This window comes from Dendrobates tinctorius, unplaced genomic scaffold, assembly GCF_039654945.1.
Source record: "Dendrobates tinctorius isolate UK_male_01 unplaced genomic scaffold, ASM3965494v1 ptg000243l, whole genome shotgun sequence".
NCBI classification, from domain to species: Eukaryota; Metazoa; Chordata; class Amphibia; order Anura; family Dendrobatidae; genus Dendrobates; species Dendrobates tinctorius.
The window spans coordinates 12547323-12560243 of NW_027361910.1; the positions used below are offsets into that span (position 1 = coordinate 12547323).

At 43.3% G+C, this 12921-nt stretch overlaps 1 protein-coding gene across 1 annotated transcript in view; it reads left to right on the forward strand.

Moving 5' to 3' along the window:
* SLC15A4 (solute carrier family 15 member 4) overlaps window positions 1-12116 on the forward strand; it is a 31424-nt gene extending 19308 nt beyond the window's left edge. Inside the window, exons 7-8 of the mRNA XM_073557083.1 lie at window positions 7339-7497; window positions 9138-12116. Of these exons, the coding sequence (XP_073413184.1) occupies window positions 7339-7497; window positions 9138-9280 (302 nt within the window). The 3' untranslated portion in view covers window positions 9281-12116. The remainder of the gene's footprint in view (window positions 1-7338; window positions 7498-9137) is intronic.
* The last annotated feature ends 805 nt before the right edge of the window (window positions 12117-12921 follow it).

Below are 12921 nucleotides of genomic sequence, written 5' to 3' on the forward strand. Positions count from 1 at the left end.
ATGGCGGCTTCCTGGGCAGAGAGGGGAGACGTTCCAATTGAAACCATATGTAAGGCGGCAATTTGGTCATCCCCCTTCTACCTTCTATAGACACTATAGACTTGATCTTTCGTCTACCTCTGACCTAAGCTTTGGCAGGACTGTCCTTGGCACGGTGGTCCCACCCAGGTGATGGTCTCTGGAATCTCTCCAGTGGGTGCTGTCGTGGCGAAGGGTAAAAAGCCGGATTACTTACCGGTAATGCTCTTTTAATGAGTCCACGACAGCACCCGCTCACTTCCCTCCCTGCTACAAATATCAATGTTAAAAGTATATCTGCTAAAGTTGGATAAGTAAAGATATAAGTACAAGACATTGCCTAATCCTTGGCGGTCCTCCTGGTACTCTGAAATGCAAAACTGAGGAGGAAAGGCGGACCGCCCCTTTTATCTCTCCTGTAGGGTTTCCTGTTCCAAATGGGGCGCATCCGATGCCTCCAGTGGGTGCTGTCGTGGACTCATTAAAAGAGCATTACCGGTAAGTAATCCGGCTTTTTTTTTTTATTTTTTTAAGACCACCTCACATTTGAAGTGACTGAGGGGGTCTGTGTGACACCATTCTAAAAACAGTACCCCTCAAGGTGTGCAAAACCACATTCAAGCAGTTTATTAACCCTTCGGGTACTTCACAGGAGCTGAAGCAATGCAGAAGGAGAATTGACCATTTAACTTAGTCACACAAATTATCTTAGACCTGACTTCTCCCCTCACACAGGTAAGAGGAGAAAATGGATTGCAAAAGTTGTTGGGCAATTTCTCCTGAGCATGCTGAAACCCCACATGTCGGGGAATAGTACTCTTTGGGTGCACGACAGAGCTCAGAAGGGAGGTGGCACCATTTGACTTCTTTGAATGCAAAATTGGCTGGAGTTCAGTGGACGCAGTGTCCCATTTGCAGAGCCCCTGATGTGTCTAAACAGTGGCAATCTCCCAAAAGTGACCCCGTTTTGGAAACTAGGGAGGGACTGGTTGCTGTGATCAGGGGAGTCACCGAGCAGTCAGATTGCAGGAGGATCTTGGCACAGGAGGCAAGGGATCACACTGGCCACCAATGAATCATGGGTAACAGAGGGGGAGGGGTATACAGCAGCCCTGCATCCCAAATCTGAGGTAAAGATGGCATGCAGAGCAGTGATCGCTATTTTAGATTAACCCCTTTAATGCCAATTAGCTGAACAATAGATTCTGGCCAATTGGCACCAGAGGGATTAATCAGGAGAGGTGACGTCCCAATCACCCCACCCATTGTGACTGCTGTGATTGGGGCTGTCACACATCACCGATCACAGTACATTACATGGTTTCTCCACCCCCCCCTAAACTTTATTGACAAATTGCTGTGATTGGCTGGACAATTCTGACCAGCCAATCACAGCAATCTCCAACCTGGTTGTGTGTGTTGGTACAGACCCCTGGGGTGATGTGCAGGGATGGTTTCTGTCAGGAACAGCCGCCATCTTAACCAGTAACCTCTCCTACAGCGCTGTATATGTAGAATGCATGTCAGGAAGGGGTTAATATATAATAAAAATGCTGTTAACTGACACTTGATTTAAAAAAAAAAAAAAAAGCATGAATACACTCCTGGGGCATCTATTGAGGCTGAAATGCATTGGTAGGGATTATGGGGTACATTAAGTTTAGGTCTACACTTGGGCACTGCCTCTGTCAGGGCGGGAGTGACAACATGGGAGGGATGTTGGCAAAACCACAGCTTTCCCCTGAACTCAAGCTTTTGCCACCTGTGTTGCATACTTGCCAAAAGATATTGGTGAAACCTATCCACTTATATCTACACTGCTTGCCTTGGGTGCTTTCTGTGGTCATGTGCACTATATATATTTTTTTTTTTTTTTTTTTTTTTTTTTTTTTTTCGTTCCCCTTCTTTCCAGAATCTTTTTAAAAGGTCACTCCATGGAAATTGGCGTGAACCCATGAGGTTAATAATATAGCCCTCTAAGACTATCCATATTATACAAATTTATTAGGGGAAGGTATATACTTGGTCACAGCATTGAAAGAATAGCATGACAAAAGTGGTGATCTATTCCAAATAACATATCCATACATGTAAATGTGGCCCAATAAAATTCATGAACCGGAGGTATAATACCATAAAGATATGCATTAGTCCCCAGCCTCCCCCCCCCCCCCCCCCCCCCCTCAAAGAGAAGACATAATAAGGAGGCAAATAAACAAAGCCCTGATTCAATGCTACAAAAACCGGGTATCTGAAAGCGCATACAATCAGCGCTGTGTACATAGCTCTCATACCATAAGATAAGGGGAGCCTGTGGAAGATGCCCATGCTTGTTTATTTGCCTCCTTATGATGTCTTCTCTTTGAGGGGGGGGAGGCTGGGGACTAATGCATATCTTTATGGTATTATACCTCCGGTTCATGAATTTTATTGGGCCACATTAACATGTATGGATATGTTATTTGGAATAGATCACCACTTTTGTCATGCTATTCTTTCAATGCTGTGACCAAGTATATACCTTCCCCTAATTTGTATAATATGGATAGTCTTAGAGGGCTATATTACCCTCATGGGTTCACTCCAATTTCCATGGAGTGACTTTTTAATGGTTTAGTGTCTTGGTCTGTTTTGATATTCAATAAAATTACTTTGTGTATATTGTGGTGGTCCCAGTTTTTTGGCCAGTAGCTTTTTCTCTGTTTAGTGGATTGTCTATTTTGTACTGACCACTGGTGTATCCCCTTATTTATTGTTGGTGGTGCCCTCCACACCTTTTCTATTGTATTGACTTTCTTGTTACGCCGTTTAGCAATCGGGTTAATCTTTCTATATTGACCTGGCAATTCTGAACGCGGTGATACCAAATGTGTTTGGTTTTTATTTTGAATGGGGCAATAGGGGGGTGACTTAAACTTTTTTATATTTTATTAATATTTTAACTTTTATATATATTATTTTTTTATTTTTTTTTTGCATTCTTTAACCCCTTCATGACCCAGCCTATTTTGACCTTAATGACCTGGCCATTTTTTGCAATTCTGACCAGTGTTTCTTTATGAGGTAATAACTCTGGAACACTTCAACGCATCTTAGCGATTCTGAGATTGTTTTTTCGTGACATATTGGGCTTCATGTTAGTGGTAAACTTAGGTCGATAATTTTTGCGTTTATTTGTGAAAAAAACAGAAATTTGGCGAAAATTTTGAATTTTTATTCTGTTAAACCAGAGTGATGTGACACAAAATAGTTACTAAATAACATTTCCCACATGTCTACTTTACATCAGCACAATTTTGGAAACAATTTTTTTTTTCGTTAGGAAGTTATAAGGGTTAAAAGTTGACCAGCGATTTCTCATTTTTACAACAATATTTACAAAACCATTTTTTTAGGGACCGCCTCACATTTGAAGTCACTTTTGAGGGGTCTATATGGCAGAAAATACCCAAAAGTGACACCATTCTAAAAACTGCACCCCTCAAGCTACTCAAAGCTATATTCTAGGAGATTATTAACCCTTCAGGTGCTTCACAGGAACTAAAGCAACGTGGAAGGAAAAAATGGACATTTTATTTTTTGCACCACAAATTTTCTTTTATCATTAATTTTTTTTCATTTTCACATGGGCTACAGGATAAAATGGATCATAAAATTTGTTGGGCAATTTCTCCTGAGTACACTGATACCTCATATGTGGTCATAAACCACTGTTTGGGCGCATGGCAGGGCTCGGAAGGGAAGGAGCACATTTGACTTTTTGAATGGAAAATATGCTGGAATATTTAGCGCTTGCCATGTCGCGTTTGGAGAGTCGCTGTGCGCCTAAGCACTGGAGATTCCCCCCAAGTGACCCCATTTTGGAAACTAGACCCCCCCCCCAAGGAACTTATCTACATGCATAGTGATCACTTTGAACCCCCCAGGTGCTTCACAAATTGATCGGTAAAAGTACTTTTTTTTTCACAAATTTTCTTTTGGTCTCAGTTTTTTCATTTTCACATGGGCAACAGGATAAAATGGATCCTAAAATGTGTTGGGCAGTTTCTCCTGAGTGCACAGATACCTTATATGTGGTCATAAACCACTCTTTGGGCGCACGGCAGCACCCGTAAGTGAAGGAGCGCTATTTGACTTTTTGAATGGAAAATTCGCTCCAATCGTTAGCAGACACCATGTCGTGTTTGGAGAGCCCCTGTGTGCCTAAACTTTGGAGCTCCCCCACAAATGACCCCAGTATGGAAACTAGACCCCCTAAGGAACTTATCTAGATGCATAGTGAGCACTTTGAACCCCCAGGTGCTTCACAGAAGTTTATAACGCAGAGCCGTGAAAATAAAAAAATTTTTCTTGAAAAATATTTTTAGTCCGCACTTTTTTATTTTCACAGGGGTACCAGGATAAATTGGACCCCAAAAGTTGTTGTACTGTTAGTCCTGAGTACACTGGTACCCCATATGTGGGGGGGAACCACTGTTTGGGCACACGTCGGGGCTCAGCAGGGAGGTAGTGACATTTTGAAATGCTGACTTTGATGGCATGGTCTGAGGGTGTCATGTTACATTTGCAGAGTCCCTGTGTGCCTAAACAGTAGAAACCCCTGGCATGTGACCTCATTTTGGAAACTAGACCCCCCAAGGAACTTATCTATGTGTGGTGAGCACCTTGAACCCCCAAGTGCTTCACAGAAGTTTAACGCAGAGCCGTGAAAATAAAAAATCATTTTTTTTCCTCAAAAAAAGATTTTTAGCCCGCAATTTTTTTTCACAACAATAACAGGATGAATTGGACCCCAAAAGTTGTTGTACAATTTGTCCTGAGTACGCTGATACCCCATATGTGGGGGGGAACCACTGTCTGGGCACACGTCAGGGCTCGGAAGGGAAGTAGTGACATTTTGAAATGCTGACTTTGATGGCATGGTCTGCGAGCGTCATGTTACATTTGCAGAGCCCTTGATGTACCTAAACTGTTGAAACCCCCCACAAGTGACCCTATTTTGGAAACTATACTCCATAAGGAAGTTGACTAGATGTGTAGTGAGCACACTGAACCCCCAAGTGCTTCACAGAAGATTATAACGCAGAGCCATGAAAATAAAAAAATTTTTTTCCTCAAAAATGATTTTTTAGCTCGCAATTTTTTTATTTTCACAAGGGTAACAGGAGAAATTGGACCCCAAAAGTTGTTGTCCAGTTTGTCCTGAGTATGCTGGTACCCCATATGTGGGGGGGGAACCATTGTTTGGGCACACGTCAGGGCTCGGAATGGAAGTAGTGACGTTTTGAAATGCAGACTTTGATGGAATAGTCTGCGGTCGTAATTACGTTTGCAGAGCCCCTGATGTGCCTAAACAGTGGAAACCCCCCACAAGTGACCCCATTTTGGAAACTAGACCTTCCAAGGAACGTATGTAAGATGTGTTGTGAGCACTTTGAACCCCCAAGTGCTTCACAGAAGTTTATAATGCAGAGACGTGAAAATGAAAAAATAATTTTTTTTCCACAATAATTTTTTAGCCCCCAATTTTTTTATTTTCCCAAGGGTAACACGGGAAATTAGTCCCCAAAAGTTGTTGTGCAATTTTTCCTGAGTACGCTGATACCCCATATGTTGGGGTAAACCACTGTTTGGGCACATGTCAGGGCTTGGAAGGGAGGGTGCACCGTTTGACTTTTTGAACGCAAAATTGGCTGGAATCAATGGTTGCACCATGTCGCGTTTGGAGACCCCCTAATGTGCCTAAACAGTGGAAACCCCTCAATTCTAACTCCAACCCTAATTCCAAGCCTATCCCTAATTCCAAGCCTATCCCTAATTCCAAGCCTATCCCTAATTCCAAGCCTATCCCTAATTCCAAGCCTATCCCAAAAATATTTTCTTTATTAGTTGTGCCTACCTATGGGGGTGATAATCGGGGGGTTTATTTACTTTTTCTTTCATTTTGATCACTGTGAGTGATCAAAATGAAAGAATGGAATCTGCAGCCGGCAGATTCGGGCGGGCGCACTGCGCATGCGCCCGCCATTTTCAAGATGGCGGCGCCCATGAACCGGACCCGCCGGACACCGGGAGCGACAGGGGGACTTAGAAGGTGCCGGGGGAGGTGAGATGGGGTGAGGGGGTTATCGGAAGCTGGCGGGGAGCAGAGGGAATGGGAGGGGGGCAGATGATGACAGCAGCGGCAGATCGCCGCTGTCATTCAGTTGCGGGGGGGGCGATCGCCGGTGGGGGGGGGTGGAATCGGTGTTTCCAGCCATGTCCGATGCTACAGCAGCATCGGCCATGGCTGGATTGTAATATTTCATCAATTTTCATTGATGAAATATTACTATCGCTCTGGCTGTTTCACATTTAACAGCCAATCAGAGCGATCGTAGCCACATGGGGGCGAAGCCACGCCCCCTGTGGCGAAGAACAAAGCCCCCTGTATCTGCAGGTCGGGTGACCTTTCAGTGACCCCGGTCACCCGACCCGCAGGGGGGCTTTAAAGTCATGACACCACATAGGCGTCATGGGTCGTTCTGGCACGACTTTTCATGACGCCTACGTGGCGTCAAAGGTCGTGAAGGGGTTAATAGTCTCCTTGGGAGACTAGAAGCTGCCAGAACCCAATTGGCTCTGCTACATAGAGGTGATGATCACATCGCCTCTGAGACCTCGATGTCATGCCAACTCATCAGTGACAGGGATCACGTGGGGGTCACAAATGGGTGGGTTTCCGGCCCGATGGCTGGAAGCGTGCGTTAAATGCTGCTGGAATTCGCAAGTGGCATTTAAAGGGTTAATGGCTGCAGGTGGATCACAATTCCACCCGCAGCTGTACCAGGCACATGTCAGCTGTTCAAAACAGCTGACGTGTCCCAGGAAAAAGATGTGGGCTCACAGCCGGAGCCCACATCAAAGGGGGAGACATGACATGCACAGTACTAGCATGTCTTAAAGGGGTTAATAATGTGCCAAAAGTCAGTAGCAGGTTCTGTGATCAGATCTGGTGAGTCCCAAAACTTCCTATAATGGGATACATAATCCTTGCGCCCAACATAAAGTGACTGTGGTCATTTACCTATTAACCAAAGCTGGGACTGATGGAAATTCAGTACACCTACACTTTTTTTTTTTTTTTTTTTTTCTTTTTTTTTTTTTTTTGCCTCTTAAATCCATTCCCAGGTATGGCTTATGTAACTAGTCTCTGTTCTTCTACAGCTCTTATAAATTACATTAGCTGAAACTGCAGCAATGCTGGACATAAAGGGGCTGTGTAGTCTGCCATCTTCCAGGTGTCCAGCTAAATCTATGGCGTTCTGTTTTTGTCCTCAGGTCTGGAGTTTGCTTACTCGGCGGCACCTAAAACCATGCAGAGCGCCATTATGGGACTCTTCTTCTTCTTTTCTGGTATTGGATCATTTGTAGGTTCTGGGCTCCTTGCCTTGGTCTCGTTGCCTTCAATCGGATGGATGAGCAGTCATGCAGACCTAGGTTAGTGGCTAACAATGGCTGACTCTTCTGCCTCTTGTGTGCAGTTTTCACTACTGTATATGTGGAGTTTACATCATGATCATGTCTCTGATCTGCTGGATCCCTGACTTTAAAATGCCATGATGAAGATGTTCATTTGTGAAAATGTGGTTTGTTTTCTTTTCCATTTTAGTGTAATGAGTTTTTTTGAATGGCAATATTTTTCTTTGCATAAAAGGAAATAGAATTGACCTTTGGTACAGATCCCTAAATTCCACAGCAACACTCGATTTGACTTTACTGATGCTAATTATTTTTTATTTTTTTTCTCATATGGTTTACTTGCCGTCTACTGGTTGATTAGTTAGGTTAACCTGGTTCCCAAATGGTCTCTTCATCCTATCTCCTCTAGAGATGATGTGACCTATAGAAACCTCCTGACCCCCATATAATAACAAATCACATATTACCATTTATGTATATCTAAAAACACAAATGTAAAAGGGTGAAGGCTTTTCATGTTGACATTTAATCAAATTTTGGGGGCAGTAAACCAAAACCTGATGTGCAGAATTGCTGCCAATTGGTTCCATAAGCTAGTAACAATTGGCACTAGTGACAAAGTGGATTTGAAACTGAAATTTATTTCTTGCAGTCTAAAGGGAATCTGTCACCAGCTTTTTCTGCCTCATCTGAGAGCTGGGGTGACTACACTGGGTCACTCGTGGGGCTGCTTGCTGTAGTTTTGAGAACACTGCGTTTTCTGGTACAGCTCGCCTCTGATATCTTGCTGGGTGGTCCTCAATATTCTTGCACTATACACAACCCTACCACTGACTGCCAGTTTTCTCCCCACCCTGTGCATGGGCATAGCTGCCAGTCATTGGTCCAGTCAAGGTTATACAGAGCGCCTTATGGAGAGGAGCAGGAGCTAAAACTGTGATATCAAAACTACAGCAAGTAGCCTAGTAAGCTTCTCACACTGCTGAAGTCCCCCATTATATGCTGCCCTGAGATGGGTAAGTAAAAACCGGTCACTAATTCCTTCCAGTATCACAGGCTGAGACTAGTGACCTAGTCTCGCTTCTAGTTTTGGCTACCAGCTAAGGTTTTGCCATGTAAAGTGTATCTGTTGGCTGATCTATGCCACCCTTGGGCTGTAGGCTTCAGAGCCTTGCTGCACAATTACTGCCAGGTATAACTTTCTGAAATGCTTTGGCAGTTCAGAGAAATGGCATAGAAGGTCCAGCTGGAGGCCATAGCTATTGATAAGACTAGTTCAGCACTGCCTCCATCCTGGTTCTTTCAGTGCTGCTTTAGGTGATTAACTGGTTTCTCGTATGTGCATACATACCTTATCGCCATGTGTCCAGTGTTGGACTAGTCTGTCTCTGGCTATGGTCCAGGACTGGATCTTCTGGTTATCTTCTCTGTAATGCCAGAGGGTTTCTGTGGAAGACATACCTGGCTCCAATCGTGCAGTGTGGCCCTGATACTGCCTGTGACTTGGGCCACATGAATAAACTCAGATTCCTTCTATGGCAGAGAATGGGCAAGTAAGCCTGGTAGATCTTCATATCAACAGTGTAGTGTTCCTTGATTGCCATTGCGTTTTGATATTATTGAACACCCTTAATAAAATCTAATCTTCTTTCCTGCAGGGAACATCAATAAATGTCATTTGAACTATTATTTCTTCCTACTGGCTGCCATCCAGGCTGTAACCCTCCTGATTTTTCTTATAATTTCTGTGAAATATGAGCGCCAACAGACCAGACAGACTAGAGCGAGTGGAAAACTCTAGCAAGAATCCATGGAGCTGTAGTGGGGCACTTGTTGTATGGACAGGTCCGCTGTGACCAGTGCCCACGTATTCTAACATGATGCCCATCTGCAATGTACACAACTCAAGTGCTCTTCTGAGAAGTCTGCTTACTTTGCACTACTCGTATTCTGCAGGACCGATCTTGGCCTCAATGATGCTGATAATGTTGGCACTCCTGCAGGTAGCTGCACAGTCGTTGCATTGACATTTACATGCCTAGTTTGATGCTTTCTTAGTGGCCTACTCATAGACCCGATAATGTCTCAGTGTAATGGAAAAGTTAAATGGTGTTGATCTGATGCTAACCACAATGGGTGTATTGGTGTGCACATTATGATCCTGTAAAGCTCCTTTTTATTATGTTCTTAGACTGTCACAAAGTTACAAGTGTCTATGGTTAAGAGGTGAATGAGACTTAAATATTGGTTTGCTTTCTTCCATAAATGGTGCCACTCTGTGCCGTGGGTTGTATGTGGTAATGCAGCTAAGATTTACTCGCTTGAATGAGGCTGGGCCACAATACCAGATACCGTAAGGTTGAGCTGTTGGTCTGTAAAGCTGTCTTCCTCTATTTCTTAGAACTGCTTCCTAACAATTGGTGTTGGGTCCCCATATTCTGTGCACACTGCTCAGTACAACTGTGTAAAGCTGGTACTCTCCAAATGTTATGGGGCAAGGTTTACCTCCTGTGGGGAAGACTGTAACCAAATGTGTTGGGTATTTATAGGTTCATTTAAGATGTGTTTTAAAACTATACTCTATTCTAACCATGGACAGCCTCTTAAAGGCTAGTCATTCTTTTTCTAAGAATGGTGTAACCTGCAAGCCCAGACTTTACCATGAACAAGATTGGCGCTGGTTCTGCAGAAATGGCAGACCCTGTATTATCTGCCTTGTGATCACGCTTCATATGTAGCTTCTATGCAGTATTGACTTATAAATGGCACCTCCCCCCAAATAAAAAAAACTACCTTCTGTGGAATAGAAATGGCTCTAAATCATGCCAAAGATCACAAGAATTGTAACTTCAGCTCTGTCTCACATGAAGTAAAGCAATTCGGGAGCCTCCTCAGCCGATTCACATCCCAAGATATCCCCACCATGTTCTGCGCTCTACCTGAAGCGTCAGGTTCCTATATCTTTGCTAGTTACCTCTCGGGTCTCGTGTCCCACCCGGAGGCCTGGTCTCCCTGACTTTCACAATGAAGCTGTGGTGTATGCCTTGTTACCCTTCGCTTATGCCATGATTTGTCTTTGTTTAATGGCTCTTGCAAAGTCTGCAGATAAGGCCAAAACAAGTACACTTTTTAAACTGCGTATGTGTGTGTGTGTATATATATATATATATATATATATATATATATATAAATTTTTTTTTTTTTTTCTGAACAAGCCTTTTATCATGGGACCTATTACTGGATAGGTGATTTGTCTGACTGTTGGGATCTGTACTAATCAGCAGAATTGGGCTCTTAGGCTGTGTGCACACGCTGTGGATTTTGCTGCGGTGTACAGTACCATGATTCCCTATTGGAATCAAAAACCACAATGCAGATGGTGCAGAATTTTCTGCGTGGTTTATCTGCAGATTCTGCTGCGGTTTGCCATCTCCTCTATTGAGGAGATGCAAAACCGCAGAGCAATCCGCAGGTATTTTGACCTGTGGATTTTACAAAATACGCGTGGATGAATCTGCACCTAAATCCGCAGCGTGTGCACACAGCATTATACTCTCTAGAATGGGGCAGTGACGCACGTGCTCGACCACTGCACCATTCATTACCTAGGGGACTGCTAAGTGTCACACTTGGCTTTGACAGCCCATGGGGAATGAATGGGGACCTGCAGTGGGGGGGGTGTCCACCTGCCATGCCACTCTGACTGGGATTAAAATTACCCCAATCTGCAAGTGTGTGGGACCTCCACAATTGGAAACATATCACCTATTCCATTGATGGTTGATAAGGGGTTGTCCAGGTAAAACAAGTTAAGTGTGCCAAGCCTAGGAAGCATTGCTCCATCCTACTAAGGGTTTGGCACTTGCCAGTGGCAAATACAGCATGCGTGGTAGAATGTCTCTAAAACTGTCATATTATACAATTGTGCCTTTATATAAAGGGCAGGACAGCAGTGATATGTCACCTGCAAGTTATGGGAAGAACCACCGCTTCAGTGCAGCAATCGCCACCCATCTAAGCCATGTTTGTGCAAAGGGGAAGCTTGCTGTGGTTGTCTTGGATTCTACAGCAGCCTTCAGAAATGCTATGTTGCCGCTCTTGCAAAGTGTCCAGTGAAACATGCACACTCAGCATTTTTCACGAGCTGCCGCATGGTAATCTGCAGTGGAGACCCTGGTCTCCAACAGAATATTCACAGTAGAATGTATTGGATACAATAAATCTGCATGGTTCAGCAAACAGGTGGACTTGCCTGCATGATTAGAGCACAGCGCTTTGAACTCGGCGAGGATATGCCGCTACGTCTTATCATGGAAGCTTTACATTAAGGCTACGTTCCCACGATTATGGAGTTGAATATTACAAATGAGGTGTTCAGTCGATTTCCAGTTATGTGCATGTATGAACCAGTGATCATGATTCGATATCTGCTCAGGATTGGGATTGTTGGTTAATAGATCTGCTGTATTTTCCGTTTTTTTTTTTTTTCCTCTATTTGCACAAATTAATGTAAACTGATAATGGCTATTTCATTACATAGACTTCTGTATATACCTGAATGAATGATTGTGCCTTTTTGAAATGGTGTATTTTTAAAGTGTTTTGTCTTAAGAAAATAAAACCTATTTTTATTTGTATTTGGCTTTTTTATTTTCCCCAGAATTTCACAATTGCAGAAAATAGAGGGGATTATAGGGAGAAAAATGGGAAGCGCAAGCTTCTAAGTAGTAGTTAATTGTCAAAGGTATATACTCGGTGTGAATACACTCACCTATTTGGTGTCTTGAGATACTGCATGTAGATCCAATCCCTGGATCACTCCATTCCTCTTTCCTCCATTCTTCAATAAGTGCCGGGATAAACTCTGTTTTAAAAAAACCATTTTTAGTATTCTGTGGCCATTCATAAGGGATCGTAAGGACTGAGTGGTCCGACCCACATATTGCAGCCCACAGGCACAGGTGAAGACCCAAAAGATCCGCAGAGATTTTTTTGATCTAAAAAAAAAGGGCAAAAAAACATCCAGAGAGACCACAGTCGGGGTGGAGAGGAAATAAAAACAATGAAGTTTCCACAAAAACAAAAACCCCTGGTCAGGTTAACTCATTAGCAACCGCATCAGGGGTGGATAATAGGTTTTTGAAAAAACAAAATGAATTAGTTAATGGTTTACGTACCTTTTACAATTCCAAGGCTAATTTTGCTCTCACGGAGGGTTCATTTAAACCCCGAAGAACCCTTACGGATTCAGAAGCAGGGGCTATTCCAAAAACTATTATTAAAAATAGCATGAATAAAAACAAAAGTTGGGAACCAGCTAAGCAGAAAACTATTGTCATATCTTCCACTCTGGGTGTGATTCCTTTACTGATGCATAACAAAGGAACTTATGGGGCAGCTAGTGAGGAGACTAGTCTATATATTTCTGAGGGGGATTTATCC